General features: G+C 43.4%; 1 protein-coding gene and 1 non-coding gene across 3 annotated transcripts in view; one reads left to right on the top strand and one right to left on the bottom strand.

The window, feature by feature from the left end:
* SIL1 (SIL1 nucleotide exchange factor) overlaps positions 1-15,244 on the top strand; it is a 262,858-nt gene that overhangs the window by 10,677 nt on the left and 236,937 nt on the right. Inside the window, exon 2 of one of the 2 annotated variants that reach the window (XM_047729781.1) lies at positions 11,751-11,867. In XM_047729781.1, coding sequence (XP_047585737.1) covers positions 11,780-11,867 — 88 coding nt within the window. In that variant the 5' untranslated portion in view covers positions 11,751-11,779. Of the gene's footprint in view, positions 1-11,750; positions 11,868-15,244 lie in introns of those variants that run through there. The other variant, XM_047729779.1, reaches the window with a different exon arrangement.
* LOC125101408 (U6 spliceosomal RNA) lies at positions 3,197-3,299 on the bottom strand. The gene has a single exon (XR_007127823.1). It is a non-coding gene; the product is annotated as a U6 spliceosomal RNA (small nuclear RNA).

Here is a 15,244-nt window from a genome sequence, read left to right as displayed (position 1 = left end):
GGTGGGAGGGCATAGAGAGATAGGGAGGGATGTAAATAAGAAGGGCTGAGTGGAAGGGGAGTGAGTTCCAATCTGTGCAAAATTCTTCAGCGGCTTCCGTGGATTATGGGACAAAATCCGTCACAAAGGCTGATTCCTGCCTACCTTTCCTGCCTCTTTTCTCGTGGCCCCCAACCTCACTTTATAGACTGAATGGGATCCTACCTCCTGTGATTCCCAGAGCAGAGCAAATTCTTCAAGACTTCCATGAACTGTAGTGGAGGAAAAAAAACCACAAAACCCTCAAACCTGTCTTCATACCAAATATTAGGAAGTGTGAGCTTCCTGGAACAGATGTTGGGAAGGGACCCAGGATGTGTATATCATGGGGAAGGGGTGGAGGATTAAGGGAGGGAGGAGCAGGGGAAAGTTAATATGGCTCAAATAAATGGCATTTGGCCTCCTACTTAGGTAAGGCAGAGGGCCTGCAGGCTGATGTGCATGTTTCTCTTGGTGGTGAAGCCAAGACTGGAGGAGAGGAGAGAAAGGGCAGAGGCTTAAGGGAGTCCCAGCATATGTCTGGTCTTCCACCCCCTCCCCTGTTTTCTCTTTCCTTCCTTCCTTTAGGGTCTTGATTCCCTAGGATGGAATTGCAAGCCTGAGAGTATTGACCTGGGACTGACTTACTCCTTTTAGGAGCTAAGACCCCAGGTTTAAAAAGGTCCAGTTATAATTCAGTGTGAGAACTGTGTTATGAAGACTTGTGCTAAGGCCTATGGGAGCCTGTGGGCCTTGCAGAGACAGGGAGCTGGGCTTTGGAAAAGGACTAGATTATTAGATGGGAAAGGGTTTCCAGGAGGTGAGAACAGCATGAAAGTAGGCAGATTCTGCCTGGTCCCTGTGAGGATGAAACATATTCTTCACTCCTTCTCCTTTCCTCATCTCCAGAATTGAGTTCCTGTACCTCCTCCCAGGCCACCTTTAGAATCATCAACTGTTAGACCTGAAAGGAATCTTGGTGATCTTGCTGGTCCTCCCCGTCTTTTGAATTTTATATTTAGGGAAACAGAGACCCATATGGAGGAATAAACACTTATGTGAGGTCTCTCAGTGGATGAAGAACTCAGTCAGATCTCAGAGTTTCTGATTCATCTCTACTTGCATTTCCTAGTTCTACATTGCCTCAACGTCAACCACTTTGGCCCCCATCCTCCAGGGCTGGGTTTTGTTTTGCTTTGTTTTTCTGCCGGGGTGAGGATAGGAAAGGGATTTTTACCTAACTCCCTGTTATCGAAAAATAATAATTACAACTATCCCTTATCAAACATTTACTATGTGTCAGGCACAGTTCTAGGTGTAAGGGACATACACTAAACAAAGTTTCTCCTTTCATGTGGCTCACATTCTCCGGTGGGGGGGTGGCTGCAGGACAGAAGTTAAGTAAACAAACATGCCATGTGGTGTCATGATAGGATCTATGAAGAAAGTTGAGGTTGGACAGGGGGTTGAGCGTGACTATAAGGAGGCTATTTTAGATAGTTCACTCCAAAACTCAGAGGCCTAAAACAGTCATAAATTATCATCTCACAGTTTCTGAGGGTCAGGAATTCAGAACTGGCTTAGTTGGCTCATTCGGGCTCAGGGTCTTTCTTGATGTTGCGGTCAAAATGTCAGACAGGACTGCAGTTGCCTGAAACCTTGACTGGGGCTGGAGGATTCTCTTCCAGGGTGGTTCGCTCCCATGGCTGTTGGCTGGACACCTCAGTTGCTCATCATGAAGAGTAACCCTCCCCACAGGGCTGTTTGAGTATCCTCATGATATGGCAGCATGTGCATGGTCTGAGAAAGAAAGAAACGAGGAAGACACAATGCCTTTTTTAATGTTTTTATTTTTATTTTTTTTAAGAGTTTACTTATTTGTTTGACAGACAGAGATTACAAGTAGGCAGAGATGCAGGCAGAGAGAGAGAGGGAAGCAGGCTCTCTGCTGAGCAGAGAACCCGATGTGGGGCTCGATCCCAGGACCCCGGGACCATGACCTGAGCTGAAGGCAGAAGCTTTAACTCACTGAGCCACCCAGGCACCCCACAATGCTTTAAAAAAAAACTTTTTATTTATGAATAATATTAGATTTACAGACAACTTACAAAGATAATACAGAGTTCCCTTACATACTTCACTCAGCTTCCTCTAACGTTAATATCTTATATAACTGTGGTGGATTTCTCAAAGTCAAGAGATGAACATCGATACATTACTGCTAACTAACTGCAGACTTTATTCAGATTTCCCTGCTTTTTCCACTAATGTCTTTTCTGTTCCAGAATCCTGTTCAAGAGATCACATTGTGTTTAGTCATCACGTTTCCTTAGTCTCCTTTGATCAGTAATAGTTTCCTACTCTTTCTTTGTTTTTCATAATTTTTTTTTAGGTTTTTATTGTAATTCCAGTTAGTTAATATACAGTGTAATCTTAGTCTCAGGTGTACAGTATGGTAATTCAACAATTCCGTACATCACCCAGTGCTCATCACGACAAGTGCGCTCCTTAATCTCCCCATCATCTATTTCACCCATCCCCTACCCACCTCCCCTCTGGTGACCATCAGTTTGTTCTCTAGAATAAAGAGTCTGTTTTTTGGTTTGTATGTGTCTCTCTTTTTTCTCCTTTGCTTGTTTTTTTTGTTTGTTTGTTTATCTCTAAATTCCACATTTGAGTGAAATCATATGGTATTTCTCTTTCTCTGATGGACTTATTTCACATAGCATTATACTCTCCAGCTCTGTCCCCATTGTTGCAAATGGCAAGATTTCACTGTTTTTTTTTATGGCTGGGTAATATTCCATCATATATACCACATCTTCTTTATCCCTTCATCAGATGATGTACACTGCTTCCATAATTTGAGTATTACAAATAATACTATGCTATGCATATGGAGGTACATGTATCCTTTTGAATGGGTGTCTTTGTTTTCTTTGGGTTAATACCCAGTAATGAGATTGCTGGATCCTAGGGTAGTTCTGTTTTTAACTTTTTGAGGAACCTCCATCCTGTTTTCCAGAGTGGCTGCACCAGTTTGCGTTCCTAACTAAAGAGGGTTCTCCTTTCTCCACATCCTTGCCAACACGCGTTGTGTCTTGTGTTGTTGATTTTAGTCATTTTTGACAGGTGTGAAGTGGTATCTCATAGTTTTGATTTGCATTTCCCTGATGGTAAAAACACGGAACCCTTTGTGAATTTGCATGTCTTCCTTGTGGAGCAGCCACGCTAATCTTCTCTGTATCATTCCAATTTTAGTATGTGTGCTGCTGAAGCAGGCAATATTTTTCATAATCTTGACAATTTTGAAGTGTACTGATCAGGTATTATGTAGAATGTCCCTTAATTTGCATCTTTCTGATGTTTTCTCATTAGCAGACTAAGGCAATCACAAAGCCTTTTATGACCTTGTCTTAGAAGTCACATGCTGTTACTTTTACCATTTTCTGTTATTTAGGAAGTAGACAGTAAGTCAAGCCAAAACTCAAGGGGGTGGGGAGAACTGAGTTCTACCTATTGAAGAGAGGATTATCAGATTTTGTGGGCATATTTTAAAATCAGCGGGGGAGTCAAGGAAGGCCTCCCTGATATAGTGACACTTAAACAAAACTTGAAATAAGCAAGGGAACAAGCCATGGAGAGGTCAAGATAAAGCTTTGTAGACACAGGGACAGCCAGGAAGGGCCTGAGGCAGGAGTGTACACAGCAATGTTTGAGAAGTATGTCAGGAAGCCAGAGTGGCTTACCAGAGACAGCAAGGTGGAGAATGGTATGGCATGAGGTCATTAAGTTTTCGGGCTGGGGGTTAGGGAGATAATGTAGGGCATTGTAGAACGTAGTAAGGGTTTGGATTCTATGGGGAGCCATTGAAGAATTCTGAGCAGAACAGATATGATTTTAAAAGGATCATTCTGGCTGCTGTGTGCGTACCCTATAGATCAGAAGGGCAGAAGTTGGGTATCAGATGAGGAAGAACTCAGTGTTCTCCCAGAAAGAGGCTCTTTTCCCTAATCCAGGTGAGAGATAATGCTTATCGTCTCAATCCCTAACTCAAGGGCCAATATGAGGTCTAAAGAAGATAATATCATTAGGGTGCTTGGCATGCAGTAGGTGCTAAACATATCAAAGTCTAAAGGAATAGCAGTACCTTGAGGAAGAAAATGCGTACCTTCCATTGTCTGGAAGAACATGAAGGTCTATACAATGCCCTTCTTTTGTGTCCAGCATGTGGCCTGGCTGTAGGGATACAAAGAAAGAACTGAGTTCTTGACCTTGAGGAGCTCAGAGTCTGGTGGGTTGGACATTGCTGCAAGAAATAATCCCAACTTGACTGGCCAAGTGCTATAACTGATTTGGTATGGGAGGCTCTGGTGGGCCTAGGAGGAAAGCTTGATTTGGAGAAAGTACCAAAGGCCTCATTTGACACCCAACTTCCACACTTGCCAGCTATAATCTACTCATACAGAAGCCAGATTCCAAACTCAAAGTTATCTGACTCTCGAGGCCCACATTCCCAGTCACTCTGATACTCTACCAACCCTGTGGAGACATGGTCTTTGTACACTTATCCCATGGTCTTGCCATTTATACCTTCAGCAGAGGGACTGCTATTTAATGGATTGAAGAGTTTTCAAAACCCCAAAGACAGAAGGAAAGTGAGGCTTATTATCCTCTGATTTATATTTACTGCAATTGCATTAAATAGCGTATACCATGGGAGAAGAAATAGCTCTCCGTTGGGTAGTGGATGCCGGTGGTCTCAAGGCTTTGGCAAGGCTCTGTGGATCAGGATGGGGGAAGGTCAGTGCTGTGGTTCTGAGACCCCTCCCTCATAGGCTCACCAGCACTGGTCCAAAAAACCCTGTAAAAAAGTCTGTCCATTTTGTAGGTGGAGAGAAATGCCCTCTGCAGGGAGAAGGCTTTGGTACAAGACTGGGCTTCCAACAGGGGAACTTGGCCTCTGAAATCACCAATTGCCAGTTAGTCGGATGAGCTCTCTCTCAAGAGAGACATGGGAAAGAGAAGCAAGCAGGGAAGCAAAGAGAACAAGAATGAGAGTGAGACAGAACTCGAAGATATGATTAGCATATGCCAAATTGAGAGGACAGGAAGGGACACGAGATCTGAGGGCAGTTAAAAAAAAAAAAAGAAAAGAGCTGATGAGGATGGAGGAGATAATGGGTTCCTTCCATCAGCTGATAACAGTTCCCTCTGTGTCTGTGGAGAGAGAGAGAGAGAGCACCTCCAGAACCTGCCCTCTTTCCACCCTCCCTGTCATATCACCCTGGGTGGGAGGCAGGGTGGGGCTCACTCCCCAGTAGCTTCTCATCACTTCATCCTTTCAACAAGTATTCTTTTTTTAAAAAAGATTTTATTTATTTATTTGACAGACAGAAATCACAAGTAGGGAGAAAGGCAGGCACAGAGAGATGGGGAGGCAGGCCCTCCGCTGAGCAAAGAACCTGGGCTTGATCCCAGGGCCCTGGGACAACGACCTGAGCCGAAGGCAGAGGCTTTAACCCACTGAGCCACCCAGGTGCCCCTCAACAAGTATTCTTATTAAGAACCTACTTCAGGTCAGAAACTGCTCCAAGTGCCGGGGATATAGCTGTGAACAAGGCAGTGAGCAACTAAGTGAGTTAAGAAGCCCGTTGTAGATAGTGGCAAAATAAAACGTGTATAACAGGATGGGGTGTTGTCATTTGTACAATGGTGATATTAACAGGACTGTCCTCACTGGATTGCTGTGAGGATTAGTAGAATTAATCCAGGGAAATGCTTAGCACAGGGCTTGGCACAGAGTTCTCGTTGCTATTAGTCTTCCTTCCTTTCATCCTTCCATCCTTCCATCCTTCCAACCTTCCAACCTTCCATCCTTCTTCTGCTTTGCGTAAAGCTCTACCTTTCTCCCTGTGTCTTTCTCTCTCATTCATCCCCTCTTTCTTAAAGATTTTATTTATTTATTTGACAGAGAGAGATCACAAGTAGACGGAGAGGCAGGCAGAGAGAGAGAGAGAGAGGGAAGCAGGCTTCCCGCTGAGCAGAGAGCCCGATGCGGGACTCGATCCCAGGACCCTGAGATCATGACCTGAGCCGAAGGCAGCGGCTTAACCCACTGAGCCACCCAGGCGCCCTCATCCCCTCTTTCCAGATCTCTCATCTTCCTCCCTCCCTTTCTCTCCTTTCCACCCTCCCTTCATAAGGCAATAGCCTTGCTCTTTCCTCCCTAAATTGAAGGGCAGGGGTGTAGTAAAACAAATTGCTGTCAACAAAGTACATTTCCACAGTATTCATCCCTATGCAGAGAAGATTTATCAGGGTCTCTCACTCTGCACTGTTATGTAAATGTGGTAATCCAGTGGAAATATGATATCTGAGGAGTCTGAGGGTAAAGACACCATAAAAACTATCAATTACCCACAAGAGCTTGGGTTTGGTTAACTCACTCACTGCCTTGCATGTCTTCTGCCTTTCCCCTATGAGGGAAAACTTGACAGGTGGTGACAGCTTATAAAAGATTCTTTCTTTCTCCTTGGGTCCTAGGAGGTCATCTGGAGGATCAAACATTTGTAAAGCGCCTGAGAAATTTTAAAGTGCTACATAATTCAAGGGTATTATTATTTCTGTTGTCATGTGGGTCATCTCTGTGCCTCTTACGTGTGACAGATGTCTGCTCTGTCTGCAAGGTAGGGCTGACCCCACACTTGGGTTTGCTGTAATCTCCTTTTGGCGCCTGAACCTATAAGCAATGCTCTTTCTGTCTTTCTTTCTTTCTTTCTTTCTTTCTCTCTTTTTTGTTAACTATTTTTTAATTTTAAAAATTTTTTAATTTTTTATTAACATATAATGCATTATTAGCCCCAGGGGTACAGGTCTGTGAATTGCCAGGTTTACACACTTCACAGCACTCACCATAGCACATACCCTCCCCAATGTCCATAACCACCCTCTCACTACCCCCCTCTGCCCAGCAACCCTCAGTTTGTTTTGTGAGATTAAGAGTCTTTTATGGTTTGTCTCCCTCCTGATCCCATCCTGTTTCATTTTTTTTCCCTCCTAACCCCCAAGCCCCCACATAGCCTCTCACATTCTTCATATCAGGGAGATTATATGATAATTGTCTTTCTCTGATTGACTTATTTCGCTCAGCTTAATAGCATCTAGTTCCATCCACGTCGTTCCAAAAGGCAAGATTTCATTTCTTTTGATGGCTGCATAGTATTCTGTTGTGTATATATACCATATTTTCTTTATCCATTCTTCTGTTGGTGGACATCTGGGCTCTTTCCATAGTTTGGCTATTGTGGACATTGCTGCTAGAAACATTTGGGTGCACGTGCCCCTTTGGATCACTACATTTGTATCTTTAGTGTAAATACCCAGTAGTGCAATTGCTGGGTCATAAGGTATCTCTATTTTCAACTTTGTGAGGAACCTCCATGCTGTTTTCCAGAGTGGTTGCACCAGCTTGCATTCCCACCAACAGTGTAGGAGGGTTCCCCTTTCTCTGCATCCTCGCCAGCATCTGTCATTTCCTGACTTGTTAATTTTAGCCATTCTGACTGGTGTGAGGTGATATCTCATTGTGGTTTTGATTTGTGTTTCCCTGATGCTGAGTGTTGTGGAGCACTTTTTCATGTGTCTGTTGGCCATCTGGATGTCTTCTTTGCAGAAATGTCTGTTCATGTCCTCTGCCCATTTCTCAATTGGATTATTTGTTCTTTGGGTGTTGAGTTTGATAAGTTCTTTATAGATTTTGGATACTAGCCCTTTATCTGATATGTCATTTGCAAATATCTTCTCCCATTCTGTCAGTTGTCTTTTGGTTTTGTTGACTGTTTCCTTTGCTGTGCAAAAGCTTTTTTTTAAAAATATTTTATTTTGGGGCGCCTGGGTGGCTCAGTGGGTTAAGCCGCTGCCTTCGGCTCAGGTCATGATCTCAGAGTCCTGGGATCGAGCCCCACATCGGGCTCTCTGCTCAGCAGGGAGCCTGCTTCCTCCTCTCTCTCTGCCTGCCTCTCTGCCTGCTTGTGATCTCTCTGTCAAATAAATAGATAAAATCTTTAAAAAAATATTTTATTTATTTATTTGACAGACAGAGATCACAAGTAGGCAGAGAGGCAGGCAGAGAGAGAGGAGGAAGCAGGCTCCCTGCAGAGCAGAGACCCCCTATGCGGGGCTCGATCTCAGGACCCTGGGATCATGACCCGAGCCAAAGGCAGAGACCTCAACCCACTGAGCCACCCAGGCACCCCTGTGCAAAAGCTTTTGATCTTGATGAAGTCCCAATAGTTGATTTTTGCCTTGCTTCCCTTGCCTTTGGTGATGTTTCTAGGAAGAAGTTGCTGCGGCTGAGGTCAAAGAGGTTGCTGCCTGTGTTCTCCTCAATGATTTTGATGGATTCCTTTCTCACATTGAGGTTCTTCATCCATTTGGAGTCTATTTTTGTGTGTGGTGTAAGGAAATGGTCCAGTTTCGTTTTTCTGCATGTGGCTGTCCAATTTTCCCAACACCATTTGTTGAAGAGACTGTCTTTTTTCCATTGGACATTTTTTCCTGCTTTGTCGAAGTTTAGTTGACCATAGAGTTGAGGGTCTATTTCTGGGCTCTCTATTCTGTTCCATTGATCTATGTGTCTGTTTTTGTGCCACTACCATACTGTCTTGATGATGACAGCTTTGTAATAGAGCTTGAAGTCTGGAATTGTGATGCCACCAACTTTGGCTTTCTTTTTCAACATTCCTCTGGCCATTCGAGGTCTTTTCTGGTTCCATATAAATTTTAGGATTATTTGTTCCATTTCTTTGAAAAAAATAATGATTGTATTTTGATAGGGATTGCAAGCAATGCTCCTTCTTTTCTCTCTTTCTAGGTACCCCCTGGGCACCCCAGAATCACATTGATGTTTGCCCTGAGTTTAATAGGAAGTTAAGCTCTCAAAAGGAATGAAAATCTTGTGATTAGCCCACCACATTCCCACCACAGGAGTAAAGAGTGTGGCAGGTCCACAAGAGCCATGGGCAACTAGGAGGGAGGCTAGGGTCAAAGCCCTCAGCCCCCAAGACCTTAGGACATCTGTACTGAGAGCCTCAGGGATGTCCATGCTGCCCTAGATGGTGCAGAGACTGTGCTCAGAGAGGCCTACGCAGTCCTCTGTCCCCAAAGAGGCAGGCAGAAGAGCCTGGTGGTTCAGATCTCAATATCCGAGTCCTGGGTTTGATCCCCATTCTACTACTTCCCAAATGATTTCTCTCTTACTTTTCTCAATTGCCAAATGGCAGTGATAATAGAGTCTTTTCATCTAGTTGTCATGAGGAATAAATTAAACAAAGCTTGTGAAGCACTTAGCATGTAGTAAAATAATTTTGTTGTTGTTTTAAGTGTTGCTTAGAATGCTTTCTACATCATAGGCCCTGTTCCTCAAAGGCCTGGCCATAGGGATACAGACCTTGCCTGGGTACTTCCCCCAGGAAAGGGTCCCTAGGTTTAGGTTGTACCTGCTTCTCTTGGAAACCCAGCAGCCCCATGGGGGCTGGAGTTGGGGGACCAGAAGAGGCAATAGGAAGGCATGAGGAGTTTTGGGGGAGGTGGGTGTTTCTTAAGCAGAAATGTCAAGAGTCAGAGCTGGAAGTGGGGGAGGTGGCGGGGGTGGGGGGAGGAGCGAAAAAGATAGGATGTCTCTAAGCTGCCAGAATCCGGATGGGGATGCAACTCTGGGGCTCTGGCACTTCCTGCCACCCCCAGTCTTGGGAATGAGTCACTAGAGGGAGGAGTGATGGAGGTGTCACGCTCTGCCCACAGATCATCGGGCTGTTCTCCAAAAGAGGGCTGATGGGAGGGAAAAGGAGAAAATCTCGAGGCTTAAGGGTGAAGAGGAGCTAGGAATAAGGGGACAGAGGAGGAGCTCTTAAGGTTCAGCTTACCTATTGGAAGGCCAGGGAGGCAGGCCCTAACCTCCACCTCATGGCCCATCCTGGCCATGAATAATAAATCCACAACTGCTCTTTTGACTTCTGCCTCTGCCTGAGCTGGGCTGGCTCTCTCCAGTTTCCCCACAGTTGGTTGCTTCACATCTTTTTGCTAACCTACAGTGGAGAAGGGAACAAGGATCCACTCGTCCCTTTTCCATCTGGCCAACTCTTAAAGTCTCCTCCCCCCTTAAAGGCCTTTGTCTCTGACCCTGAGCAGCCTGTCTATAACTGCGTCATAGCACCTGGCTCATTTCATTGTGATTATTTTTCTTTAGGAATGCTCATCCCTTAGCCTTCCAGCTCCTCAAATTCAGGGACTTCTTTATGTCCCTAGAGCCAAAGGTTAGAAATAAATGTAAGGATGTGGCCTTGGCCCACAAACACTATTTTTTTCTCCTTCTCTCACTCTCTAGTTACTGCTATTCCCAACTCTTCATATTATCCATTTACTGAGTACTTACTATGTGGCAGGTATTTTTACATGTTAATTTATTTAATCCTCACCACGATCTGCCCTAGATGAGAAAACTTTTACAGATGAGAAAACTGAGCTTAGTGAAATTTAGTAACTTGTCCAAGGTCACAGTGTCTCGGGTGCCAGAACTGAAATTTGCCAGCAAAGCTCTCAGATTTTTTTTTTTGTTTTGCAAGTCTTTTATTATTATTTTTTAAATACAAAAATGAGGGGGCTCCTGAATGACACAGCCAGTTAAACGTCTGACTTCAGATCAGGTCATGAGCCCAGGATCCTGGGATAGAGTCCCACATGGAGCTCCTTACTCAGCAGATTGTCTGCTTCTCTCTCTGCTTGCTGCTCCTCCCCCTGCTTATGCTCTCTCTCGCTCACTCTCTGACAAATAAATGAATGAAATCTTTAAAAAAAAAAGGGGGGGAAAGAAAGGAAAATACAAAAAGAGACCTCTTAGTTGTAATTATTTCATATAGAATTTTCAATTTTTCCGGATATCTTTTTTTTTTAAGATTTTATTTATTTATTTGACAGAGAGAGATCACAGGTAGGCAGAGAGACAGGCAGAGAGAGAGGAGGAAGCAGGCTCCCTGCTGAGCAGAGAGCCCAATGCGAGACTCGATCCCAGGACCCTGAGATCATGACCTGAGCCGAAGGCAGCGGCTTAACCCACTGAGCCACCCAGGCGACCCCAGATATCTTTTTAAATTTAAATTTAACATATAGTATATATATATATTTTTAAAGATTTTATTTATTTATTTGACAGAGAGATCACAAGTAGATGGAGAGGCAGGCAGAGAGAGAGAGAGAGAGAGGGAAGCAGGCTCCGTGCTGAGCAGAGAGCCCGATGTGGGACTTGATCCCAGGACCCTGAGATCATGACCTGAGCCGAAGGCAGCGGCTTAACCCACTGAGCCACCCAGGCGCCCTAACATATAGTATATTATTAGTTTGAGAGGTAGAGTTTAGTGATTCATCAGTTGCATATAAAACTCAGTGCTTATTATATCATGTGCCCTTCTTAACGCCCATCACCCAGTTACCCCATCCCTCCACCCATCTCCCCTCCAGCAACCCTCAGTTGGTTTCCTATAGTTAAGAGTCTCTTATAGTTTGTCTCCCTCTCTGATTTCATCTGATTTTAGTTAGTTTTTGAGTTTCCTGTTGCTTCTCTTCATATATATGTATATATGTGTATATATACATCTTTATTGAGATGTAATTTATATTCCATACAATTCACCCATTTAAGGTGCACAATTCACTGGTTTTTGGTATATTTACAGAGTCAGGCAACCATTAGCACAATTAATCCATGAACATTTTCATCACTGGAAGAAGAAACCCCATACCATTTGGAGTTACTATCCATGTCCTTTTGACATCCTCAGCCCTAGGCAACTGTAAGTCTATTTTCTGTCTCTTTAGATTTGCTTACTTTGGGGATTTCCTATAAATGGAAGCATATAATATGTGGCCTTTGTGACTGACTTCTTTCACCTAGCATAATGTTAAATTTCATCCATGTTGTAGCATTTATCAGTACTTCATTTTTTCATTGTCAAATAATATTCCATTAACATTAATGAAATGTAATAATAGTATTCCATTGTGTGGATATTGTATGGAAATACCCTGCAGGACCATGTTGTATTACCCATTTATCAATTGGCAGAAATTTGGATTGCTTCCCCTTTTTAGCTGTTATGAATAATGTTGCTATGAACATTCATGTACACATTTTTGTATGAACACCTGTTTTCTGTTCCCTTGGGTATATATCTAGGAGTGGAATTGCTGGACCATATGGTAACTCTATGTTCAACCTTTTGAGGAAATGCCAGACTGTTTTCCAAAGCAGCTGTAGCATATTATAATCCCACCAAAGGTGCATCAGAGTTCTAATTTCTCCACATCCGTCCAACATTGTTGTTATCTTTTTTATTATAGCCATTCTAGTGGTGTGAAGTAGTATCTCATTGTGGTTTTGTTTTTCATTTCTCTGATGACTAAGGATGTTGAACATCTTTTATGTGCTTGTTGCGTATCTTCTTTAGTGACATATCTATTCAGATCCTTTGCCCATTTGAAAATTGGGTTGTGTTTTTGTTACTGAATTGTGGAGTTCTTTATTTTTTTTATTAATTATTTTTATTAACATATAATGTATTATTTGCCCCTGGGGTACAGGTCTGTGAATCATCAGGCTTATACATTTCACAGCACTCACCATAGCACATACCCTCCCCATGTCCATAACTCAGTCACCTTCTCCCTCCCCCACTCCCCCCAGCAACCCTCAGTTTGTTTTGTAAGATTAAGAGTCTCTTATGGTTTCCCTTTATTTTTTTTAAGATTTTATTTAATGTATTTATTTCAGAGAGAGAGAGATAGAGCAGGAGCATGGGGGAAGAGCAGAGGGAGAGGGAGAAGCAGACTCCCCACTGAGCAGGGTGCCTGATGTGGGGCTCTATCCCAGGATCTGGAGATCATGACCTGAGCCTAAGGCAGACACTTAACCAACTGAGCCACCCAGGCACCCCATGGAGTTCTTTATATATTCTAGATTCAAGCTCCTTATCAGATTTATAATTTTCAGATATATAGTCTCTCCCATTCTGTGTTTTTCCTCCCACTTTCTTGAAGCAATCCCTTGAAGCACAAAGTCCAGCTTAGCTTTTTCCCCCCTGTCACTTGTGCTTTTATTGTCATACCTAAGATGGCTTTCCGTAACCCAAAGTCAGAAAGATTTACTCCTAATTTCTTTTGGGAGTTTTATAGTTTTAGCTGTGTAAGTCTATGATCCATTTTATGCATGGTATAAGGAAAGGGATCCAAGTTCATTCTTTTCCATGTGGATATGTAGTTGTCCCAGCATCATTTGTTGAAAAGACTATCCTTTCACCATCAAATTGTCTTGACATAAAATCAACTGACTGTAAATGTGAGGGTTTACTCTGAAGTTTCCAGTCTATGCTATTGGTCTACATGTCTTTCCTTATACCAGGACCACACTATCTTGATTATTATAGATTTGGGTAAATTTTCAGTTCAGATAGTGTGGGTCTTCCCAAATGTGTTCTCTCTCTCTCTTTTTTTTTTCAAGATTGCTGTGGGTGTTCTGGATCCCTTGCATTTTTATGTGATTTTTAGGATCAGCTTGTAAATTTATACAAGAAAGACAGCTGTTTTCCAAACATTGGAATTCACAACATACAGACTGTGTTGAATCTGTAGATCAGTTTGGAGAGAAAGCCCTCACTCCTAGTAGGAATACCACACCATCATTTACAATGCAAGAGGAGAGGAAAATCATTACAAGAGGAGAAAGAGAAAGAAAGAGAGAGGGAGAGCAGAAAAGGAGAGAGGGAGATGGAGGCAGAGAGAGAGAGAAGAGAGGAAGAAGAGGAAGAGAATTAAGGAAGACGAGTGGTCAACCATATGGAACAAGCAGAAACTAATCCACATGTGAGGAGACCCCAGGCCAATCAAGAGGCAGAATCTTGGGAACACTGAATTCTTCCTCACCAGACACATCTTCCATTAACCCAATTTCAGTTTGTATGTTGGTAATAGTACAGCTTCTTCCTTCCCCAAATCATTATTTTTCCCCTAAGGTTTCTTCCAAAAAACTGGAAGTTTTGGGGATGGCTAATATGCCTTCATTTGTGGGATTTAATGGAAGTTTCGGCTGAAAAACCTCAAGTTTCAATAATGGAAAGAAATGAATCTCATCCTCCCTGCCTTTTCTGCAGTTAGAAGTGCTGCAGCCCATTCTTGGTGAGTAGTAGGGAAATTAGCCTGCCCTGGGACCTCAGTTCTGGGGACACTGGTGTATGAAAGGTGTGCCTGGGTCTCCGTGGGTGCTTTGGGGCATGCATGACTGGAAATGGGTTGTAACTCTCTTATAGCCTCATCATCTGGTGAACTTAGCTGGACCCAAATTGTCTTGCTACAATCTCTACCTCCTGTATCTCAAGCAGACCATCCTTCTTACTAAGAGCTGGTGAGGGAATGAGGATATGGGAGGTGGGGATACAGACTGGAGAAGTGAGCTTAATTCCCTCCTAGTGGATGGAGAAGGGATGATTGAAATTTCTCATTTAGCAAACGATTTAGCCTGCTGTAGAAAATCCTATTAAATCACAATTCTTATCTCAGTCCCTGGCTCCTGGGAAGAGCAGCTCTGGGCTTTGTGAAGACCAGGGCACAGTCTTTTCTGAATCCAGCCAAACAATCATCACCACTAAGAAGCTAAAATCCAGAGGCAGGGAAACGTCACCAGGTTTCCCTGTCTCTTCTCACCCCTTCACCCTAGTTCCTCGCATCATCCATCAATTATCTGGTTAGTTGAGCCTTTTCTCTGCCCTTTGTAATATAAATAGCAAGCATTTTATGGGTCCCCATTAAGCAATGTGATCAGCATCAATTACCTAATGAGACTCTGGAAACTCATGATTTAAAATCCCGTCCTCAATTGTGACTTGGCTTTGTCTGCAGCCAACATGATAATTGCAGTGACATCCAAACTAATGGCACTCCAGATGTGGGGCCTCTGCTATCAGCCTGGGTTTGGCCCTGGGGAAAATTCACCCTGGGCCAAAGGTTCTGATCTCTTTACTTTATTCGGAAAGGGAGAGTTTTATTTGTCCTACCAGGGCTCAGGGAGTGAAGGCACAGATCAGGGAACAGCTCTGCCCTGTGGTTTCATGGTCTCCGGGCACAGAAGACTAGAGGAAAGTGCAAGGACACAACTCCCAAGGATGGGCAGTTTTGTCTG

Source organism: Lutra lutra, chromosome 5, assembly GCF_902655055.1.
Source record: "Lutra lutra chromosome 5, mLutLut1.2, whole genome shotgun sequence".
Lineage (NCBI taxonomy): Eukaryota > Metazoa > Chordata > Mammalia > Carnivora > Mustelidae > Lutra > Lutra lutra.
Note: the sequence above shows the minus strand (reverse complement) of the source record. Positions and strands in the feature narration are given on the sequence as shown.